We start from the raw sequence: 23885 nt of genomic DNA on the forward strand, positions 1-23885 counted from the left end.
AAGTGATGAATGCATTTCAATTTAACATGTATTTAAAATATGTTTGGCAAATTGTTTTGGTATAAGAGGAATAAAATATCTTGTGCTTTAATAGGAAAAGAATAAACTTCAGAGTAATAAGAACAGTAAGAGATCATTTCACATCAGGGCACAGCATACTGTACCAATTTATTTTCCTATAACAACATGGCCCAGTTCTTACATAATTACTGTTCTTTCAGTTAGTGTATTATAGCTCTTACAGATTATCGTATAGGAAATATGTTTTCATGCGCCTATGTTCAACAATTCAAATGAATTCATTCTGAATGTGAGTCTAAAAGTCAAATGTTTTTATGTACTATAAACATAGCAATCTGATTCAAATACGTTTTTACGATTGCGTTGCATGTATTACGAACAAAACTTACGTGCAGACGCAAAGTGACTGTTGGAAAATCCTGTCAAGCGTTTACATGACCAAATGCAACACATTTACTGGCTTATTTCAGATCTACACACCCCTTTCAACTTCAGATCGATTGAGGTAATCACATAAAGGCTTTTTGAGCTATTTGAGACATAAGTCTGATTACTAACAGACTATATGGTGTCTGTCTGTGTTTTAGAGTTATTGCAGGAGTCTAAAGCCTGTGGGTGTTTCATTTCATTCACCTTAAACAAAGGAATTTCTCAACTTGTCACAATGATGATTGACAGGCTGGCGGTGCGCTTCCTGTGTGTGTATTCTAGCTATGTTTTAGGCCAGACAGCTACTCTGTGGTGACATAAATAGCTTCTGTTAGAGTGTGTTTTGTAAAAGGCCCTGAGACAGTAATGCAGTGTGTCTGTGTGGTCTTTTGTGTTGATCCTGCTGTTTGATGTAACAGACACTCGCTCTATCTTTACTGTCCGTTTTCGGGAATTATCTGTGACAGGTGTCCATGATCTGAAAGCCCTGGATATAGATGTCCAGTCAGGTCAAAGCGAGTGCATCTGCTCAAGTTACAGATAATAATCTAACAGCGGGAGTCTCGCACAGCAAAACGCAGTCCGATATTTAACTCTAGAAATGACCATTTGTGGATATGACTGAGGTTTTAAGTGCTGTTCTAATTTTATACCGTTTTTCCACTTCTTCTTTTCACTTCCTTGTGTTTTTTTGTTTTGTTTTGTTTTGTTTCCTCTTCTCAGGAACTCTGGTAGCAGTCTTTCTATGCATGCTTGTTTCCTTGTTATCCAGGGTACATATACACTACAAAGGAGAAAGAGTGAACTGCAAATTATAATCTTGTGTAAATATAAACATTTTTAATGTTACTGTTCAGCCTGAGCTACTAATCAGATCAAGTAGTTAACTACCTTGTGATATAATCATCTTAACACTGCATAAAATAGTAAACAAACACTTTTTTTTTGAGAAGTGTGATGAGCTGTCTCCATTACATAAAATGCTGAAAAAATAAAAAAAAAGACACACATTAAACACCGGATCTTAAACCGTTTTCTGTTAAGCATTACGTCGGTTCTACACCATCTTTCTGTTTTACATGCGTTATCTTATACTCTATATGGTGAGCATATTTAGTAAATATAAAAAATGTATTGTCAGCAGATTTTTTGCTGCCTAGCAGAAAAAGGAACGTATTATACTGTTTAAACTGGTGGTGTTACGTAAAAGAGAATAGGGTCATGAATGTGTATGTATCTGTTTATTTACTACAGCAGCTCAAAAAAAGCAAAGTACTGAATGTTTGATTTAATCTGTGGTTATTTACATCCATCTTCGGTGAATCATATTCAGAATCATAATCATAGAAATTTAGCACAGTTGTTCTCAAATCCTTTGAAAATGAAAACTGCCTGTGATCTGTAGACATCACTACACACAGTGATCGCCTGCAGTAATGTGTTTTCTAGAGGAAATGAAAGAGAAATTCAGTGGAAGAGAAAGGCAACAGAGGGGAAGTGTCTGGGCATGACTTAGTTACTGGGATTAAAGAATCACTCACTTGGAATGAGCGCCACATTTGTGGGAATTTCAGTACTGGGCATGCTCAGTCTAGAACTGTTGATTTACTGAATGTTTTATTAGTTGTACTTGAGACGGTTCTCAATATTCAAAAAACACAATGTTCTAGTTACATGGTTGCATTATGCATTTTAGGCAAGTTTTTTCCCCAGGACTGCAGTAAATATGTGGGGAACATCAGTTTTTTTTTTTACTGAGGAATTTGTCATCACTGACAACATCCTTTGTTGTTTTACAGGTGGACGCATCAACAGTAGTTATGTGTGGATGTACAACTCTCAGCTGAACCTGTGGATCAGGGTGGCGTCGCTCAACAAGGGCCGCTGGAGGCACAAGATGTCCGTTCTGCTAGGAAAGGTAAGAGTGGAACCATTAAAGGCTTAGAACTGCACAAATTCCATTTAATCACAGGACCATAGAGTGTAAAATCTTTAGATGGAAGACCTCAAAGTTCTGGTGAAATGGGTATAAGATGATGAAATGGGTTAAGTACCTGAGTTCCGGTACTTCCGGTACCGGGTCTCAAAGGGGCCTTATTTTTACATAGAATCCCATTCAGAATTCCATTCTCGGCAAGCTTTCGAACTATCTACACCAAACTTGGCCAGCTCCTTTAGGGTGATACTCCTGAAAACAGTTTTAAATTGGTTTTACCGACTGGCCTATCGGTTGTCCTGTAGCCCCACCCCCAAAATATGCAAAATCAAAAAACTTTCCACAACATTGACATGTGACCTATCAAAACACTCAGAACAATGAAGGGAACTTCTTCAAGGGTATTTGGATGACATCACGTGCAGCCCCACCCCCAAAATAAAAAAAATTACCACAAAATTGACATAATATATCAAAACACTCAGCACAATGAGGAGAATTTTGTTGTGGGTGTTTGAATGACGTCATGTCAAGCCCCGCCCTAAATAAAAATTACCACAAAATGGACGTGATATATGTGAAAACACTCAGCACAAAGCCAACACCAAAGTTTGTCACGACAAACTTTACAAATCTAGTTATTATTAAATTCTATATGATCACAAATTTGTAGGCTGTTCTGAGACCACCAGTTTATTTCAGAAGTTGGCAACTTGAAATGCATAAAAAAATATCTTCAGTTAACATTGAGTTTATTAGGCTGTAACTTGTACCACAGTTTGACCAGCTTTAAAGCCACTATGTGATAGTGGAAATGGTGCAAGTGGTCAACAACTGAGTCAACAAAAAGCCTACTAAAGACTAAGAAGAAGTTAAGTAGAGTAGTGATGAATATTTTTAATAAATTTCTTAATAAATAAAGACTGCTTTGTGAGAATGAATAAATGGTGTGGCTGTGAATTACAGATGATATCGTCGCTGTCGGGCGGAATCCTCGTATCTCCAAAACCATTATTTTTCAGGAAATTAAAAAAACGCCGTATCTTATCTGCAATGCACAAGGTTTAGTCAGCGTTGCAGTGGATTGTCTTGCGCTAAATTCCTGTCCTCAGACGAGCACCAGAACTAGCGGGGGCCAAAGATTTTTTTTCTTTGAGCCAAGTGTTTTGAAGACATTTACCTCAGAAGACGTGTTGATTCGTTGCGACTCTTCTTGAGGAGAAATATGCCACGAAGCTCTCCCGTGGAGTGAAGAACAGGTGGACAGTTGAAGTGTCCAATGGAGTTATGAGATTTGCGCTCAAGCTATTTTCAAGACTTTAGATTGGTTAATAACTTGTAAAAATAACAGACCCACGTGGGGACTGACCAATAGTATCGATATGTGAAAAAATATGAAATTGACAAAATTTGGACATACGAGGTTTCCGCCCGACAGCGACGATATGCTTTAGGTTTATTATTGCTTTCCATTAGGTTTTACCCAAACATAAACACTACTGTGTAGTATGTAGAAAGTGTGAAAATATTTTTATTTGGATTGTGTTCAGCTGTGGTTGGATGAATTCAAATTTCTGAGCTATAACCAGGGTCCCCAGATTTGTATGGCAAGGATAGATTAAAGCACTAGCATGAACCTGAGCAAACTGATTAATTAACACAAAACACATAGATTATTTGAAATTGGGTGATTGGATCAAGAGTGGAGAATGTGTGGTCACTAATCCATGATTTAATAAAATCAAACATAATGCAATATGTCTTAATTCTAGTCTGTGTTTAAAAAAATATACAGTGCATTCAGAAAGTATTTTGTCCCCTTAACTACTTAGAAACTTTTTCTTATTAATCTACACTCAGTTCCCAATAAGGACAAAGTGAAAACAGAATTTTAGAAATGTTTGTAAATGTATGAAAAAAAACTGAAATATCACCTGTACATAAGTATTTAGACCCTATGCAACAACACTTTAGCTCCTATGACTCCCATTTCTCTTGATCATTTCTGCACCTTGATTGGACTAAATTAAATTATGGTAAATGAAATTGATTGGGGATGATTTGGAAAGGCACACATCTCTCAGTAGAAGGCCGCACAGCTGACAATGCATATCAGAGCCAAAAAAAAGAAAAAACAAGCCATGAAGTCACTGAAGAACTGCCTGCAGAGCTCAGAAATAGGATTGTTGAAGGCACAGATATGGGGAAGGCTCCAAAAAAAATTCTGCTACACTGAAGATTCCCAAGAGCGCAGCGGTCTCCCTAATTCTTAAATCTAAGATGTTTGGCAAAACTAGGACTATTCCAAGAGTTGGTCGCCCGGCCAAACTGAGCGTTCAGGGGAAAAGGACCATGGTAGTGAGGTGACCAGGAACCAGAAGCTCAAGAGATCCTGTGTGGAGATGGGACAAAGTTCCAGTAGGACAAACTCACTGCAGGCCTCCATTGATCTGGGCTGGAAGAAACAAGCCCTGACTTGACCCCTGACTTGCTTTCTATAGACTTGCTTTGTATGTTGCTTGTTGCAACATACCCAGAGACTCAAGGCTGTAATTGCGGCCAAAGGTGCTTCAACTACATACTGAATAAAGTGTCTGAATACATATGTACATATGAAATTTGACTTTATGGAAAAAAATTAATTTGACCGATCAGGCTGCAACATAAGATTGAAAAACAGCCTGCACTTTTTTGAGGCATGTTTGTGAGGATTTGCCCATACAGCCAAACAGAGTTCTGGTGAGGTTAGGCGCTGATGTCCAGACTTGAGGCCTAGTGCATAGTCAACATTCCAGATCATTTCTTCCGAATTAATCTTGGTGAACCATGTCTTTATAAGCATTGCAACGTCCCTTACTTCGGTTTCCAATTGTGTGGCAACCGTTTGAGGAAGTCCCGCATATGTGTATAATGGTCAGGTGTTTCATGCAGTACTTTTGGCCATGTGTGTGAAGAATAACACACAGGCTCTGTTTTGCCAGGAACATGATGTATAAGCTGCTCACTTAAACTCAAACGCACCTCTTCTCTTGTCTGTTGAACCTATCAAAACCACTCTCATTAAAATATAGTTTCACGGATCGTACACAGCGTTTAGCTGTAGAAAAAATAAATACATTTATTATACATGGAGGCTAGATTCTATCATATCGAATTAATTAACTGTGTAATTTTATTCAATGTGTTTGGACACTAACACAAAGAGAGAATAAGAAATGGTTAAGGAAATTGAATCAGATGTATTGTGTATAGTAACCATTGTTAAATGCTTATGAACAGTTGCTGCAATCCGACGACTCCATGCCAAGATTCTGGCATGTATGAAAGTAGCTTATATCATATGTTTGTCATTGTTCTTACCATCCTTTCTTAATTATTCCTGTTTTCTCAGCATACTGCTTTCTCAGTTTGTCATGAATGTTGTTGCCAGAATGTAGTATAAGTCTTTTGACAGATATATGCCCAACAGCTATTTTGATATTTTAGTTCCCGGAAAGGGCCTGTTTTTGCTTTTTCCATGAACTTTTGTATCCAACAATGACACTTCCCCCTGCAGCCTGAACTCATCTCTAACTATATACATTGGAAAATTCACTGTGTCTCATGTAAAGGCTATAAATATGATGTATAGCTTCTTCAGCTGTTAAAGGACTAATCCAGTAAATAAAAAAGTCATTAAAAGTCATTAAACTCATGGTTGTTTGAGTTTAAAAGCATTGGACATGATGGCATTACTGGCAGCAATCCTAGCTTTTACGACGGCAGAAATGAAGTTAGGATACTGAAGAGGAAAGAGCATGAATCTGATTTAAATGAAACCAATAACAGGTAACATTGCCACCTCACAGCTCCACTGAGCTCAGGTTACTGTCTTTGCAAGTTCACATCTGCATGGGCTTCCTCTGGGTTGTCCGATTTCCTTCCACATTCCAGAAACATGATGGTAGGTAGATTGGCTGAGCTAAATAACTCCAGGTGTGAATGAATGTGAAATTGTGTGTGTGCTTGGGGCAGTTTAATGGCTGTCTTCTTGCCTCAAGCCCAGTCTTCCTGGAATAGACTCCACACCCCTGTTCAGGAGAAAATGGTTAGTGAATATGATTAAATGGATGAACGCGATGTATGAGTGTATATCGTGTCTTCTGTTGGTCCACTGCTGTGATCCTGAGATGACATTGTGGTTGACATTGACTGCATTTCATTGACTGGTGCCTTAAGTGTCTTTCAGAATGTCTTTCAGTGTCTTTTTGATATTCATTTTCGATCCCTTTCTATACACCTTCCTTAGACCACAAAGCTCTGTTCCTTTCTGTCTAGATAATGAAGCAACACTGATCATTAGTGCTACGATTATTGTTTCACCATTTGGCAGACATTTTGTTTCAACTATAAAATAATGGATAGTTGTCTTGTCCAATACCCTTAGAGCTCACATCAGACATTAATATAATATTTCTTTCTTTCTTTCTAAAAACTATTAGCATGAGAAACATCCGGCATTAAAAAATATATTCCAATTTAATAGGGATTAAACGATATCTCGAGTTACTCAAGTAATTTGAATACAAAAAAACATCAAGGCCTTGTTTAGTTCATTTACTGTAACTACACACGGAGCACTGCATTTCCCCGCGTACCATTATCTGACTGTAGGTGACATAAGTTGAAGTTAGCATTCGCATTTAGCCTAAATCTTTATGATTGCTAGTTGAAATGAAAGCCTGTATAAATGTATGTTGATTGTGGCTGTATGTAGTGACTATTTAATACCACAAATCAATATAGTGGCTAGTTATGATGTCCCCAAATTAGCTATGTTTTGTGAAGGCCTAAGCATTATTTATGTTCATGCTCACACACACACACACACACACACACACACAGTCCCACAGCCTGACCACAATGCCACTTGAAGAGAGACACCCGGCTGCAAATATTGCAGAGTGGCTTGAAGGCTTTATTGCCAAATTCAACATTCCACCAGAGAACGTAATATGGTAATTAAATGCAGTAAATAAGTTTGGTTTACACGGTTATTAATATTTGCAATTACAGCAATAAATGTCTATTTTTCTAAAAAGTAAACAAATTAGTTGTTCATTTTAAGAAACCTGTCTTATTTTTTCTTGCATATTTCTTGAATATTTTCTTGCATATTTCTTTCTAAAGAAAAAGAACTTCTTATCAGATTACTCCATTAATCGATGGGATAATCGATAGAATACTCGATTACTAAAATAATCGATAGCTGCAGCCCTACAATTTAACTTCATGTTTCTTTGTTGTTCAGTCACGTCACAATTTTTTCTTCCTGCTGTTTGTCGGTCATTTATAACTTTAGCCCAGTTTGAACATGTTTATGATTAAAAAAAAAAAAAAAAAACCTGAGGCAACATTTCAGAGTTAAATCTAGAGCCACCTTTTTACCTTTTATAACCTCTTTTTCTCTCTTTTACTCTGTCTCCACTATGGGTGTAAATCTTACTATTTCAGATTATATGATAGCTTGATATGACATGCTAAACAAATACAATGCACTGTTTTAATTCTTTAAAGTATAAGTTCATCCATTTCATACACTGTTTGAGTTAGTTCTGCACTCTACATTAGATCTCTCCTTGTGTCTTGGGGAATTTTACAGCATGGGGATGCATGTTGCACTAAAGTGCTTCCAGCCTGGTATTGTGTAAGTGGCTTAATATCATGTGCCTGAATTTTATTTTCCTGTAACAGTGTGGGGAGCATGTCTGTGCAAATAAACCTATCCATTGCATCAGCCGACTGTGCGTGAGGTAAAGAGCTCCGAACAAATCAATAGTGTCATTCGTTAAACTTCAGCTGCAGGCTTCGGTTAACGTTTCCCCATGCTGCCTAAACACGTATGTAGCAAGGCTTGTGATGCCGTTTTACAGGTTTACCATACAGCAGTGCTGCTTTTTCAAGACATCCAACTAAGCTTTTAGTGAAACCAAAGTATTTGCAAAGTTTAGATTAGATAACAGGGAGCATACAGCGATTTTAAGATAGCAGCAACGGAGTTAACCGTTTTTCTGTTTTATTTGATCCAGCGTTTTACTTGTAAATTGATGCTGCTGTAGCAGAGACCACTGGACAGTTTTCTGGATAGTCTTTTTTGAATAACCCTAGTCTGTCTCTCTATCTCACTATCCTTTTGTTTCTGTCTTTTTTTTCCTTTCTCTCTGTCTCTTTTGTGCAGTCTGAATCTCATTCTGTCTCCCTTACTCCGTCTGTCTGACTCTCTCTTTCTGTCTCTCTCTGTGTCTCTCTGCGTCTCGCTCTCTCTCTCTGTCTCTCTCTCTGTTTGTGTGGTTTGTGTGTTTCTCTCTTTGTCTCTCTGTCTGTCTCTCTCTCTCTCTCTCTCTCTCTGTCTCTCTCTGTCTCTCTCTCAGTGTGGTGTGTGTGTGTGTGTGTGTGTTTCTTTCTCTCTCTCAACTAGACTAAGTTTTATTGACATGAATGTTAATTGTCTCTTTTTTGCCAACTCGCATAAATAAATAAACAGATTGTTAAAACAAATCAGCAGAATCTGTGTTTTACACAGCGCACAGACACACACCATGGGTCTGAGAGCAGTGTACTCTGGACTAGATGTTCGTTTGGATGTTCCTGCCTCAGTGCACAGAGCTCCTGATGGTACTGGTTTTTGACTTCAGCTCTTGTGTTATCAGATTTTCAGTGTGTTTTTCAGTGTGCTTTCTTTGTCTCATGTTCTCTCTATCTGTCTCTCTTCGTGACTATCTCTATCTCTCTCTTTTTTTTTTTGACTCTCTTCTAGCTTTTCTGATTCCTGTTGGACTGGTTTTGTTTCTAATGGCCAAACGTGGACAAGCTGGCTGACTTGTCATTACAGTTCAGTAACAAGCACAGTTCGGAGGACAATGTATATGTGTGTGTGTGTGTGTGTGTGTGTGTCTTCAACAGAGCGCTCATTTATGTCTCTGCATAACTTAAAATCTCTTCCAATCCACACACACCAGATTAATGTTGTTAAGCTTGTTTTAGCTGTATCTTTTAAATCATTGTAAATCAATGAATCATCAATACATCAGTAATAATAACTTTATGCCAATTGTAACAGCACATCCCGACATATGCACTCACTGAACACTTTATTCGGGAACACCTTTACACTTTTTCTTATTCAAACCATTATCTAATCAGACAATCATGTTGTAGGGATGCAGTGCATAAAATGATGCAGGTATGGTCCATCAGCCTTGGATAGCTCTCAGGTATTTTAATCGTGATACGATTGTTGGTGTCAGAGGGGTTGGTTTGTGTATTTCTGTAATGTCCTGTTATTTTTACAATGATGACCCTTTTGGCTTCCGTGTCCAACAGTTCCGTGTCTGCAGTGGGCACAGATTCCTCAAAACTGGCCAGCTGAAGACAGATTGTACACGTAGATTGTAGGGTCAGAATATTTGTGCCAACAGCATGAATCCCTCCACTTAACATGCCATGATTACTTGGCACACATTTATACTAATTAATCATTGCTTGACTGCCACAGAATGTTTGAGTACTATATTTCTGGCATATGTTTATATCCACCACCTAAGGTGGTATACAGTCCACCACCTTAACCACTGAGCTAACCTTTTTGCTTGACATGTGCCCACTGTCATGTCCACAGTTTACTCTTCTTATTATAGTTACATTAAGCATGATAATGCACCATGTCACAAAGCAAAAGTCTGGTTTTATGGACATAACAATGACTTTAGTGTTCTTCAGTGGCCTTCCCACTCACTGGATCCATATGAATTCAATAGAGCACATTTGCAGGAGAACAGGTGATTTGCAGCATGACAGATGCAATTGAATGACACAATCATAGACCAGAATCAATGCCGTGAACATTTTGAGAGCAAAGGGAGGCCTTACAAAAAGTTTTGGTATCATGTTCCTAATAAAATGTTTGGTTAGTTGATTTTATTGCTAGACAAATAAAAAAGTATTACTTATAAAGTAAGACAGTGTTACTTTTAGAAGCAAGTGGACAGAAAGCTAGGGTGCCAAAACATTTGGAGGCAGGTGGAGACAAGCATGTGACGTCATCCGAATACTCTTGAGGAAGTTACCCTCATTGGGCTGAGTGTTTTGATATGTCACATGTACATGTTGTGCTAATTTTTTATTTTAATGTGACGTCACGTGACATCACCAGAATACACGTGAGGTAATTCCCCTCATTGGGCTGAGTGTTTTGTTATATGACATGCCCATGTTGTGCTAATTTTTGATTTTCACGTGACATCACGTGATGTCATCAGAATACCTGTGAGGAAGTTCCCCTCATTGTTCTGAGTGTTTTGATTTATGAAATGTCAATATTGTATAAAGTTTTTTGATTTTGCATATTTTGGGGGCGGGGCTGCGGGACAACCGAAAGGCCAGTCGGTACACCAATTTAAAACTTTATTCAGAGTATCACCCTAAAGGAGCTGGCCGAGTTTGGTGTATATAGTTCGAAAGCTTGCCGAGTTATAAACCTCCAAAGTTTATAATGGGAGTCTATGGGAAAAAAAAGGCCATTTTGAGACCCAGTACCGGAAGTACCGGTACTCGGATTGCTTAGAAAAGTAATAGCAACAAACTTCAGACCAGGGTCTACAACATATCCGAATTTGGTGCATGTGGCTCTTGATATATTTTTGTCTAAGCTTAAATAGAAAAACAGAAGGTTGGCTTCTACAAAGCCAACATAATGAGCGTTTTTCGTACTATATGCTACATACTACACATAAAACTATATGCTACACTCGAGAAGTGGAAAAAGATGAACGTTCCATTTTTATGTGTGTAATAACAGGCCTATTTTGCTCAATTATAGAACTGTTATTTGTAGTCTTTTTCTGGCATACAGAATACAGCACACGATTTCCCATGTGGCGTTCTTGTTAGTCAACACAAATAGCCCTTGTACAGAATTGTTCAAAAGTATCCAGTCCTACTGGCCAGAATGCAACGTACATGGAAACTGGCCATTATTTTTGAGTGTAAGGGAGGTTTTAGGAGGACATTGAATGTTTCTCAGTAATATGAGACGCTGTTTTTGGTGTTTTATTAGCTGCAAGAGAAAGACAAAAAGAAGGCTGGTGAGGGAATTGTTTATAGACACTGGAACACAAGTGATTATAGGAAACTAACATTGAGCCTACCTAGAAATGGATAAAAAGTATGGCAAATCTTTAATAAATAGAAAAAAACAACATTGTTGTGCTATAAAACTAAGATAATTGAATGTGGTGCTATCGAAAAATACTCAGTGTCGGTGATCATGAGTGAAGCAGCTGTACTGCCATGTTAGTGGGAGTTTTGCTGTCTCAAGTCCACTTGGCACTGGAAGTGTATAACGAAAAGGGTTTAAGGCTTTTTTATAAACTCTTGCAGTTTAAATTAGTTTCTATTTGTAATGTTACATATGTAGATAGTAAAGTTAATGCCTACGAATACTTTTTTTTTTTTAATGAGTAGCTTTTACTTAAACATAAAAATAGAGTTAGGAGAAGGAGCCAGCAAGTTCTTAGTGCATGTGTCAACTCGGTTGAATCGTTCTCCTGGAGCTGGTGCCAGGACCACTAGGGTGAGATCATCTTTACAGCATTTTGCAACCAACTAAATATCTGCAACCATTTTTCCAATAAGCAGGAGGGGGTTTGGTGTAAAGACTGTGATCTGTAGCATCCTGAGGCTCCACTGACGCTTATCACTAATGCATTTCATCTGTTTGCTTGTTTTCTGTACATTCTTGTGTGCATACTCTCTACCAGCCATATTATTGTCATATCATTGTCTGTCATATTATTAATATCACTATAGACTACCTTTATTACATGTCCAGTGAAAAATAAATACAGGGAGTATTATCTAGTAGTCTAGTCTAGTGACATCATTTTTTTATTTTATTTATTTATTTTATTTTATCAAAAGAGATCTCCCACTTTTCTCTGTTCCTGCATTAAACCTCCAGTTCTTCATGCCCTGCCATCTATCCTTCTGTTCAGAGTGGAGTTAATCTGGCTTTCAGAAAGAGGAAGAATGCATAATCCGACTGATTAATCTTGTTTCTCATCACAGCAGCTGGTCGACATTAAACGTATCATAATGATGAATTTACTGAGCTCAGGTGACCATGTTATCTGACACGTATTTAATGTATGTGTGATAGAATAACCATGAATAAGCATTTGAAACCGTCGTAAAATATTTCAAGGAGGTTGCAACCTGAGACGCGCGTGTGTGTGTGTACGTGTGTGTGTGAGAGAGAGAGCGCGAACGAGAGAGCTCTTATCTTGTGATGTACAGATAGTCGAGTTCTGAGGAACTAATAGGAACTAACACACACAGCAGTGAGCATACCAGCGAGGAAGTGTACTATGACAATCTAAAGTTATGTGTATTGTATATATGTGTATATATATATATATATATAAAATTAAAATACATTTTTAGAGCCAAAGGGTTTTTTGGCATTGGGGCTTAAATTAGAGTTCATATTTTGGCTGCTGGTCTTTTAAACAGCAAACCTGATGTGAGTTATGACATCACACCTGATTATTTTGATCATGTATTATGATTATGTTGGTTATTGTAATTATACCACAGCAGGGTTGAATTCAGATGGTGTTTTTTTTATTTCCTAGAGCAGCAAAGACATGAATTGATAGGTTTGTTTTAATGTGCTCGCACTGATATGTTACTACACAGTAACAGCTATTGTACCTGGGCTTTACAGATGCTCCACATAATTTAAGCCTAATGATACCTGGATAAACACATCTTGTTAAATAACAAAGAGAACATATAAATGAAATATTTAGTGAACTTTATTCATGTTAGCACTTGCATTATGGCAGCTGCATTCAGCTGTTCCCTCACTTATCTGTTTTTAACATTCAAGTCTGTCTTGAAGGTAAACAGATAAACAGAGCTTGGCATATCACAGACAAACTGGACAGTCTCTTATGTCCTGTAGACTCAGTCCTCATGGAGATTCTGTGATATTAAAAACGTACTCTGAAAAATTCATTTGTGTTCAAGTACAACGTGTTCATTAATAAAGTAAGAATTGTAATTGCTAGCAAATCAGTATGGCTCTAAAAACTACTCAATATATTCAAGTATAGGATTTGTATAGAATATTTCTCCTGCAAGTCTGGGATGCTGGAGCAACGTCAGCATCCCAGCTTCACATGGATTTAGGTGTAGCATAGCATTAATTAACTGCATTAACAATTATGTGAGTGTTCTTCACATGCATAGTAAGATGTAAGTTGTGTGTGTGTGTTTGCAGGCATATGCCGTTGGAGGATATGATGGTCAGACTTGCCTCAGTAACGTGGAAGTGTACGACTCCTTCTCTAACCGCTGGACGGAGGTGGCTCCTCTAAAGGAGGCTGTGAGCTCTCCAGCTGTGGCCAGCTGTGCTGGGAGACTGTTCGTCATCGGTGGAGAACTAGACGAGAACAGCTGCACAGACAAGGTGAGCAAGTGTGTTAGTGTGTGTTAGCTAAAAGAATGAATGAGCAGTCATGCCAACTGTGAAGCCCCACGTTTATTATTTTTTTTAAGATTATATTCAATCCTCTTCCTGGATCTGTATTGATTTGTGGTGAAAAGGGAAACTAGGTAAGAAAGAAAGAGAAGTAAATGGAAAGAAAAAAGTGGCCAATGTAATGGAGAGGTGGTTGATGGAGAAGAGCAGCTGCTCTATGCAGTAATCTGGTTTTCTGTTGAACTTAATGTCAAGAGCCACTCATGTATAGTACTCTGTTTCTGTAACTGGAGCCATGCACCTCATTCTGAAACCAACGGAAATTGCTTTATTGGGTCTGACACACACAAACACACACACATAAACAAATGTGTCCATATTGACTTTCTATGGTGTCAGGTAACCACTCACACAGACAGTCCACTTGTGTGTATTGTCTCCAGGATGGTAACGGCTCTCGGTGAGTTTCTCTTCTGCTCTCTTTATATCAGCCATCTGCTGCAGAGAAAGTGCAAGAAGGTGACCGAGACAAGCAGGTGATTGAGCAAGATAGGAGATATAAAGGAAAAAGAATTTGAAACGGCTTTTTCCACGGGAGAGGGTCTACAGCACGCATCTTACTAATTATTCCACAGAGTACCGGTTTCCAGAACATTTCTCCTTCCCCTTACGCGCTCTTTGTATGTTTAAACAAATTCAAAAGCATGTAAATCTCCATCTCTGTGTGGTCACGTTTTTGTTTAGTCATTTTCATTTTGAGATTAGCGCACCTCGTTGTTCGCACAGATTCTCTGATTCACCAAAGCGCTCCCCAAATTAACGTACTTCATCTGGTATCGTAGTCGGTTTCGTTTTTGTGCCCTTGAGCTTTGTTGTTTTTTTAGGAATCAGTTTTCTTAAGAAACAGTATTGTTTACTCAGTCATCTACCCTTTGTTGCATATCTCACATTGCAGTGTTTGTACAGTGAGCACAAAGACGCAGCGTGTAACCTACCTGAGTGTCTCGTGATTACAAAAAGGCATTTCAATTATTTCAAAATGTCTGTGATTGTATACTTGTTATAATATCAGCCAAAATTTCCATTTGATAATTGTTATTGTGGGGTGCACAGTTATCTTATGATAAGTAAATTTGCCCTGTGGCTCTAAAGTTGGGGGTTTGATTGTGCTTCAGGGTGTTCTTCAGGGGGTCCTTCCAGTTTCCTCCCACAGACCAAAGACATGTTAGGCTGAACATCTCTAAATTGTCTGGTGTCTGTGTGTGCCTTTGCTTCATGTTCCCTGTGACCCAGTGAGGATGAGCAGTTTAAAAAAATGAATGAATGAATTCTCCACTATATGTGCATGTGTACGGCTGGGTAGGTGATCCACGTGCTCATCATGCGTCTGTGTGACTCTCAGGTGCAGTGTTATGACCCAGAGACAAACAGCTGGCTGCTGCGATCCAGCATTCCCATTTGTAAGCGCAACATCACTGCCGTGTCTCTGAACAGCCTGTTGTACGTGTGTGGTGGACTCACAAAGTGCATCTACTGCTACGACCCAGCACAGGACTTCTGGATGCCTGTGGTTAACACCTTCAGCAGACAGGTACCAGCATACACACACAGACTCAGAAACACGCATCTAAAGATAATGCTTCATTATGAGATGACACACAACAGACACGGTTAAGTTTGCCATGCTCAGGATGCTCTACAGCCACACTCCACATGTTGCAGCACTTGATCATAGAAACAGTATTTATCTTGCTTTTTTTTCTTACTGACAGCTACAGTATAATCAAAGAGGAAGTTTTTGGATTTGTTGTGTGAAGTGGAATAAGAGAAAAGTTAAATCTAGCCCTTTTACGAGTTTAAGAGAATAGTGCTGTCTGGTTGGACATGATACCAGATCCCCCGTCAGTCAGTGCGACACTAGTCAAGCTTCGGCACATATGACCTACTGCAGCGGTGTCCAGTCTTCTGCTTCTGCTTGGTTGGAATGAAAACCTGCACCCACAATGGCCCTTTCCGGATAAGATTGGACACCGCTGACCTACTGTATGTGAAAGATGGCTGTTCTCGATCCAGGCTGATTCGGCCATGTCCCAAAGGTCTTGGGTGTACCACTTAAACCCACCAGTACCTGTAACCAGCCACAGTGGCCACATATTTCTAGCTATTTCTCTAGATCTTCACACATTGCAATGGCTGATATCTTGAATAGTTAAAAAAGGAAGAAGCTTGTATCTCAGCAAAGCTTTGTTCTATAGATACTAAAGGTAGTTGGGTTTAAGATCATACTTTGAGCGTGACACCATGTCAATCAATTAAAAGACTCAAGTTAGATTATGACTAGCTTCATATAGCTTTACTACACAGTACAAATCCATGACTAAGCTTGAGCTAAGCTCAGAACAGTATAGTGCAAAAGCTCTTTTCTAATCATTCTATAACAGACCTGGGCAAACTAAGCGTGAGGCCAATGATAAATTATAGGGATGCACCGAAAATTCGGCCGCCGAAAATCTTCGGCCGAAATACCTAAATCACTGAAACAGCGCACAGTTATCTGGATAAGAGCCAACATGTCTGCAGTGTGGACTTATTTCAATATCTCAGAGAAAGACCCACGGATAGCGATTTGCAAAACGTGCAATGCTGACATTTCATGAGGGGGAGTGTCTGCAAAGAGTTTCTCCACGTCGGGTTTAATTTATCACCTGAAATCCAAACATCCCGATTGCCATTCTAAATATGAGAAGAAAAGAAAAGTCAATCCGAGCACGCCCACTCCTTCTGTAGCAGACGTTTTTGAAGGCAAGAAAGTTTTCCAGTGATGGTGCCAAGGCAAAGGGCATAACACAAAAAATTATGTAGTTCATTGCCTTAGATCAGTGGTCGCCAACCCGCCGATCGTGAATTTGAACAGCGACAAGTGACGCTAGCCAGAGAGATTAACAAGTTAAAAATAAGTTGCACTGATTCAGTAATTGTTTTTGTTTTCTTATTTGACCTATACACCACAATTTCACATTGCCTAATATAAATATTTACAGAATAGTTTTATTCTTCCAGTTATCAGTACCAGCTATTCAAACTATATAATTTAGTGCATTTTACAATGGAAGAATGTTGAGCAGAATTAAGTTCAAGTTATCGTTGGTGTGGCCCTCTGACACAATTCAGGTTTCTCATGTGGCCCCTTGTAAAAATTAATTTCCCACCCCTGTTCTATAATATAAGGTGGTATCAGTGTACATTTAAAGTTATGTCAATGAAAGCAAAGAAGTTATCCAGGTTCTAGTAGCACCTTTTACCACACTAAATGTGATGTCCTTAGATGTCAGAGAACAATCCAGCTATGTCAGGGGTCAAACAATGGTACATTTGAGGTTCTCGCTCATGAAACTCTGAATGTCATGACAAGTGTTCCTGTGTCTGTTTAGGAGTGTTGCGGCATGTCGGTGTGTAATGGAAAGATCTTCATCCTGGGGGGACGTGGTGAGAACAGTGTGGCTTCTGACAGTATCATGTGTTATGATCCTGCCACTGGCATACTGACGGGTGTTGCTGCTATGCCCCGCCCCATTTCCTGTCACGGTTGCATCACTATACACCGCTTTGACGAGAAGCTGCACCGGACCTGAGAGTGACGCTCCCACACAAACACACACACACACACACACACACACACACACACAATACTAACACAGCGGGATCTGTTAATACACTCAGAACACAATCTGGACTGTACTGATGTTAAAGAGATGAGCTCAAGCTCGTGTGTTTTGTTCAGCTTTTCTTGAAGGTGATCAAACAATATAAGAAGAGTTGATCCACTCACTTTCACATCACTCACCACTTTAACAAGTTTCTTTACTTTGACACCAGTCTATCATACACAAATAGCACACCTCCTCTATGACCATCTTCTTTTTTGTTGTTGTTGCTTATTTTAACCGGATGTGTTTTGCCTTTATCTTTTATTATTTCTCTCCCTCTGTTGCAGTTATTTCTGTAATGTTTTTTCTCATATTCATTACTGTAGCCTCATCTCTCTCTCTCTCTCTCTCTCTCTCTCTCTCTCTCTCCCTCCCTCTCTCTCTCTCTTTCTCTCTCTCTCTCCCTCTCTCTCTCTCCCTCTCTCTCTCTCCCTCTCTTCCTAGTAAAAGAATGTAAATCACCCTTCTTTTAAGATCATTACATGCTGAGGCAGTGTGTTCATTCCTATCATGCAACACCATGCAGTAGTATTTTAGCTTCACACTGAACTCTAGACAGGACGATAGCAGCAACATTCATATATCAGCTGCTTGGCAATTGTATCTTTTGTGTAAAGTTTTTTCAACCTACTTGTGTGTTATTCGGCGTTATGTTAACAATCACTTTTAACTCGTCTTTTTCATTTCGTTTTTTTATTCAACAGTTTGTTCATCTTGCTTATTATTCATTTATAATTGTATTTAATAGCATTTGAACTTTTTATCTGTTTTTTTAATGACTTTGTATTTTGCAGTATGTAACATTAACTACAGTACATAGCCTGTAGATGAATTTGCTCAATCAGTGTCAAGATGTGTGAATTTGGATCTCTTTTATTGACACTTGTGTTTTCCTGTTTTAGTTTTTTGTTTGTTGGATTACACATTTTCCTTGCGATGTGTGATAAAACAGAGAGATGGACTGTTCTGAATCAGGCAGCGTATTTGCTGTGAAACTTTGTTTTTGTTCTTTTTATTTAAGCATGTCTCTGTGACAACCATTGTGCCTTTTGTGTGTGTGTGTGTGTGTGTGTGTGTGTGTGTGTGTGTGTGTGTGTTTCAAAGAAACCCCAATCATGCACTTAATGTCATGTTAATGTGTGTCATTGTTAGTGCTATGATATCTAATGTTAATACGTTGCTTGTGTGTTTTTATGCACTATATTATTAGCATGTATTATACTTCTGTTTGTACTCCAAGCCATTTTTTTTTATGTCAGACATAATTTGCAAGCGTTTAATTTCTGAGAATTGGAACCCTTTTTATTTTTTGTTGGACTATACTAACTCTATAACAGAATTCATACTAAGCAAACAATATGAATTCTATTTCGTTTTTTTGTTTCTTATGTTTAGATCACATTCGTGGTTTCCCCACAAGCCCCCTGCAGCTTTAGATAAGTAAGGTGACGAAGCTGCATTTGGGTGGCAATTTTTTTTCCCAAAAAATCAAATTATATTATGGAAATCAATCTTATAAAATGTGAAAGTGAAAATAATCATTTCCAAAGCCAAGCATTAGTTTATTTATCCAGAATAATCCCAGTTTATATATATATATATATATGTATATATATATATATATATATATATATATATATATATATATATATATATATATATATATGTATATATATGTATGTATGTGTATATATACATGTTTTTGCCACATTTTGCTCCTAGCTATGTGTGTGTGTGAACATGTAGGTAGATTGATTATTAACTGGTTAGAACATTTAAAAGTTAATAACCATGTGTTACCAAATATACAAGAATCTGTTTCATTTTTAGCTCTATTTTGATATAAAGTTAGCAGATTTTGCTATGTGTTATCAAAAAGCATCAAGTCAAAATTTCATCTGTTGCTCTTAACAGATTTTATGGTAGTGGGTATAGTAATAATTAGCTTCAATTGTGGAATGTGAATTGAACAATGCTTTTTTAATATAAGATATCTACATTCAGTACATATAAGTGTGTGTGGGAGAGATAGAGATGTTTCTGTATTGTACTGTATTCTACATCTGTTTTCAATAAATATTTTTTTTATGATTACCATCACACATTGTGTCACTAGTCATTTGAAAGTGTTGCCTATGGTATTAATGCATAAACAATCATGTATAGTTATACAGCAGACCACCCGATGTTTAGATGAGCATCAGTCTAACTGAGCACACAAATTGTCAGTCTCAAAAAGGTTCCAATATATCTGACTGCTTAAAAAATGTTTTTAAAAAAGTTCAAACAAAAGATGTCATGGTCTGCTAACGTATCTAGATGTAAATAACAGGAAATGAAAGCTGAATAATGAATTGTGATAATCATCTCATTGTAGTGAATTTGGTTTCTTGGTGGTGGTTATATTATATACAACTATTATATTTTAATATATTTCCAGAAATATATTAAGGCAATAATATGCCAAATACTGTTGGGTAATAATCACTCTTGCCTGTTGCTCATGCAGACATTAAGCAATATGTATTCGATACAGCCTTGCCATACACCTAGTTGGTCTAAAAGCCAATAATTTTTATGTTTCAGTGGAAGCGAATGCCAGAAAGTTGTTACAAAGAATTTCAGTAATTCAGATCATAAAAATGACTTGAATTTTACTTCAGCTACAACAACCTGCATTTTAGCGTAAAGTGTGCAGCTTTATCTGTGAAGCTTTATCTCTTTAACTGGCCAGTTTCAGCCAGTTGTATTACATTTAAAGCTGTTTGTCTTTATAAACAAGTTACTGTACCAGTGCTATCTTTTATCTTTTATTAAAAAAAAAAAAAAGTTTGTGTGCTTCACTCCCCAGTTTTCAATCAACTTTTTAACATAAAGGTTTTTGAGTATTACTCTAAGAGAAAACAAAAACGGTCACTCTTAATTCTAGTACTTTTATACTATGTATTCCAAATGCATTTTGGTGTTATCAGCATACTACATTTCTATTACATCTAAGGAAAATCTTAATACTGAGATCTCTCTAGTTGTCAAATAAAAAAAAATTGATGTTTGCGGAAAATATAGGCCTTTTGCAAAATATGACATTTTATAATCCCTTTAAGTCTTCAGAAATTCTGAGGATGTACTCAAATAGGCACATAATATAAGATGTACATAATCAGTTAAAAGTACCATTTAGAGCAATTAAGATTATAATCAAACACCGGAACAAATAAACTTAGACAGGAATTGGACAGATAACTGTTTCTCCCTCCCCTCAAGCCAGACAAAGAAGAAGATTATGAAAAAGAACTTGCCATCTGGCTGGATATTAGTATACAACCTCTTGTGCTCTTGTGGCTGAATTTGCTTAAATCTGGTCTAAATTCTACTAGAATGCCTTATTAGAAGAGTGGAGGTTATAGGTGTGGGAAGTGGTGGCTCAGTGGTTAAAGTGCTAGACAACTGCTCAGAAAGATGTAGATTCAAGGATCAACAAGGTTTCATTGATGATCCCCTGAGCAAAGACCTTAAAGGACCCCATGGCCCTGCGTCATTATGGAGCAAGTACTTAAGCGTCTGATGGAAGCCAGACTGCAGCAGCAAGCCATTACCAAGGAACTAGCCAAAAGCATGCACGCAGCTGCCTCAGAGCTCAGAGTGGCAGCCGCCACTCCTCTCTCCAAGCCAGAGCGTGACGCCATGTGCAGCTTACCAAGTTGACGGCAGAGGATTACATCAATGCATTTCGGCAGATGTTTGAGCATCTCGCGCTGTGCAAAGAATGGTCTGAAGAGGATTGTCCCAAGTTCTGACTCGAATAAAATAAAATCTGACTCAAATGAAACATGAAATAGTTTTTAAAGCCTGGCTAACAGGCTCTGCCCTACATACCTTGCCTACTCCTAACTGCCCTACAGTTTGAGTGGAGATAAACGCCTGACCCCTCTCAGTACTCTTGGACTCCAGCAGCAAAATCACTTTGGCTCAGCCTTCAGTCCTGGGGCCCACACAAAGTCACACAAGTGCAGATCCGGAGCAGGGAGGGTGAATGGCCATTATTAATAGGCTTGATTTCTGATCTGCCTGTTCCCCTGCTCTTAGGTCGGTATTGGCCCGGGTTCTCAGCCAAACCACCCACACCAAATTGGCGGCGGTGGCACCAGGCCCCCATTCCTCGCACCAAGAAAGGATATATGGCTCGGAAAGGAGCTATACATCATCTAAAGGTGAGACACCTTGCAAATATAATAACCCTGTCTCAGCTATGTATCACAGATTTTCCAGTTTTCCAAGGAGGGCAGTTTTGGCCGGAAGCAAAAGGAGGATAACCGTTTCTGCCATTGTTGGGGCCAGGTGCTGAAGACTGAAGTCAAAAAAGGTGTACAACAATCAAGACCTGCCTGCTACTTACTCCCTAATCCATCAAAGGGTCCTTTATAAAAGCATGGAGTGAAGAGGTCTATGTTAATTATTGGTGGTTCCCATGAGTAAAACTTAACTGCTTATGCACCTCACCCATGCTCACCTGCTGGGAGGCCAACTGGGGGCCCAAAACACTCTGGAAAAGCTCTGCATCATCTAGGCAGGTGTGGACACAGAGTTTTGGGCCTTCTCTCAGAGAAATGCAAGAAATGCAATCACGTATTAACCAAGTTACTCCATTTGTGAAGGAACACATGAAAACACGGGCCTACAATCACCCACACAAACTTGAGAGTTCGCCCCACCGCCTGTAAGTTCCTAGCCCAATTACAAGGCCCGTACATAGTCATCAAGAGAGTGGGGACTGCCAAATACTGCCTGCAACAGCCAGGTAAGTACGCAGATACGCAGCTTTATCATGTAAACCTGTTGAAAAATTGTCTGGAGCCTGTTGCTGCTGTGTTTTTATTTGCCCCCCATAGATACCAGAGAGCATACCTTGGTCCAGTGGGGGGGCTGAACTCACTCCATCCCAGCGGCAGGATTTGGTTGACCAGTTTGTGTTCTCCTCATCCCCCGGGCCTAACCCATCTTATCCACCAAGAGATCAAGACACCCCTGGGGTGGTGGTAAAGCAGCGGCCATATACAGTCCTCGAAGCCCGCCGCCAGGCCATAGAAGCAGAAGGTGGTCAAATGCTACAGGAAGGCATCATTGACTGGTCTGCCAGTCCTTGGTCTAGCTGAATTGTGGTTCTCCCGAAGCCAGATGGAAGCCTGTGCCTATGTAATGACTTCTGGCGACTCAACCAGGTATCGGTATTAAATGGCTACTCTCTTCCCCGGGTCAACGACCAAGTGGAACGGCTTGAAACAGCCCAGTTCGTCTCCACCCTGACCTAACTAAAGGATAATGGCAAGTTGCCCTCGCCCCAGCGCAAAAGAAAAAATGACCTTCAGCACCACCTCTGAGCACTGGAAGTTCCTTGTTGAGCTGTTTTGTTCCAGAGGGACCCCAAGGACAATAAGCTTCTCCTTTTTACATTTTTCTCTCGTCGACTCACCCTCTCCAAACGGAACTATGCTATTGTAGAATGTGAGCTGCTGGCCACTCCTCCATTGCCCTGGAGGAGTGGTGTCACTGGTTGGAGGGGGCAGAACAACCTTTTCTGGTCTGGACAGATCACAAGAAACATGAGTACCTCCGGACAGCTAAGAGGCTAAACCCTTGACAGGCTAGATGTGCTCTCTTCTTTGGGGGGTTCAACTTTTCACTGTCCTACTGCCCTGGGACCAAGAAAGGCAAGGCAGACGCCCTCTACCATCGGTTTTATCCAGATTTCGTCAAGGCCGCTGCTGAGCACGTTCTTCCATCCTCCATCACCATTCGATCCCTCTGGCTGGACATAGAAAGCCATAGAGTCCAAGAAGTCACATTCAATCCGTCTATTCCAGATGGCTGTCCGGAGGGTAAGCTCTATGTCCCGGATGGCCTCTGGTCCCAAGTCCTCCAGTGGTGTTATAAATCACATCTCTTCTGCCACCCTGGTTTTCCTTAACAACCTGTTATTAAACTCTTCTAATTAAATTAATGTCCTGCATTTGGGTTCCTTCTACTCACCTTTACCTCGACACGGACATTATTTACATTTACATTATTTACTGTCAAGCATCACCCAAATGAGGATGAGTTCCCTTCTGAGCCAGGTTCCTCTCAAGGTTTCTTTATCATATCAGTTAAGGGAGATTTTTCTTGCCCCCATGGCCTCTGGCTTTCTCAATGGGGATAGATGATAGAGATATGTACTGTAGTAACTTAATTTTAATTGCTGTTCACCAACGGTCCCCATCCAACTTGACCGAGG

At 39.1% G+C, this 23885-nt stretch overlaps 1 protein-coding gene across 2 annotated transcripts in view; it reads left to right on the forward strand.

Moving 5' to 3' along the window:
• Positions 1-19194, forward strand: part of klhl24a (kelch-like family member 24a) — a 28461-nt gene extending 9267 nt beyond the window's left edge. For both annotated transcript variants that reach the window (XM_060871788.1, XM_060871780.1), the window contains 4 exons: positions 2250-2368; positions 13707-13895; positions 15310-15498; positions 17339-19194. In XM_060871788.1, the coding sequence (XP_060727771.1) occupies positions 2250-2368; positions 13707-13895; positions 15310-15498; positions 17339-17539 (698 nt within the window). In that variant the 3' untranslated portion in view covers positions 17540-19194. The remainder of the gene's footprint in view (positions 1-2249; positions 2369-13706; positions 13896-15309; positions 15499-17338) is intronic.
• Positions 19195-23885: the final 4691 nt, after the last annotated feature.

Source organism: Tachysurus vachellii, chromosome 1, assembly GCF_030014155.1.
Source record: "Tachysurus vachellii isolate PV-2020 chromosome 1, HZAU_Pvac_v1, whole genome shotgun sequence".
NCBI lineage: Eukaryota > Metazoa > Chordata > Actinopteri > Siluriformes > Bagridae > Tachysurus > Tachysurus vachellii.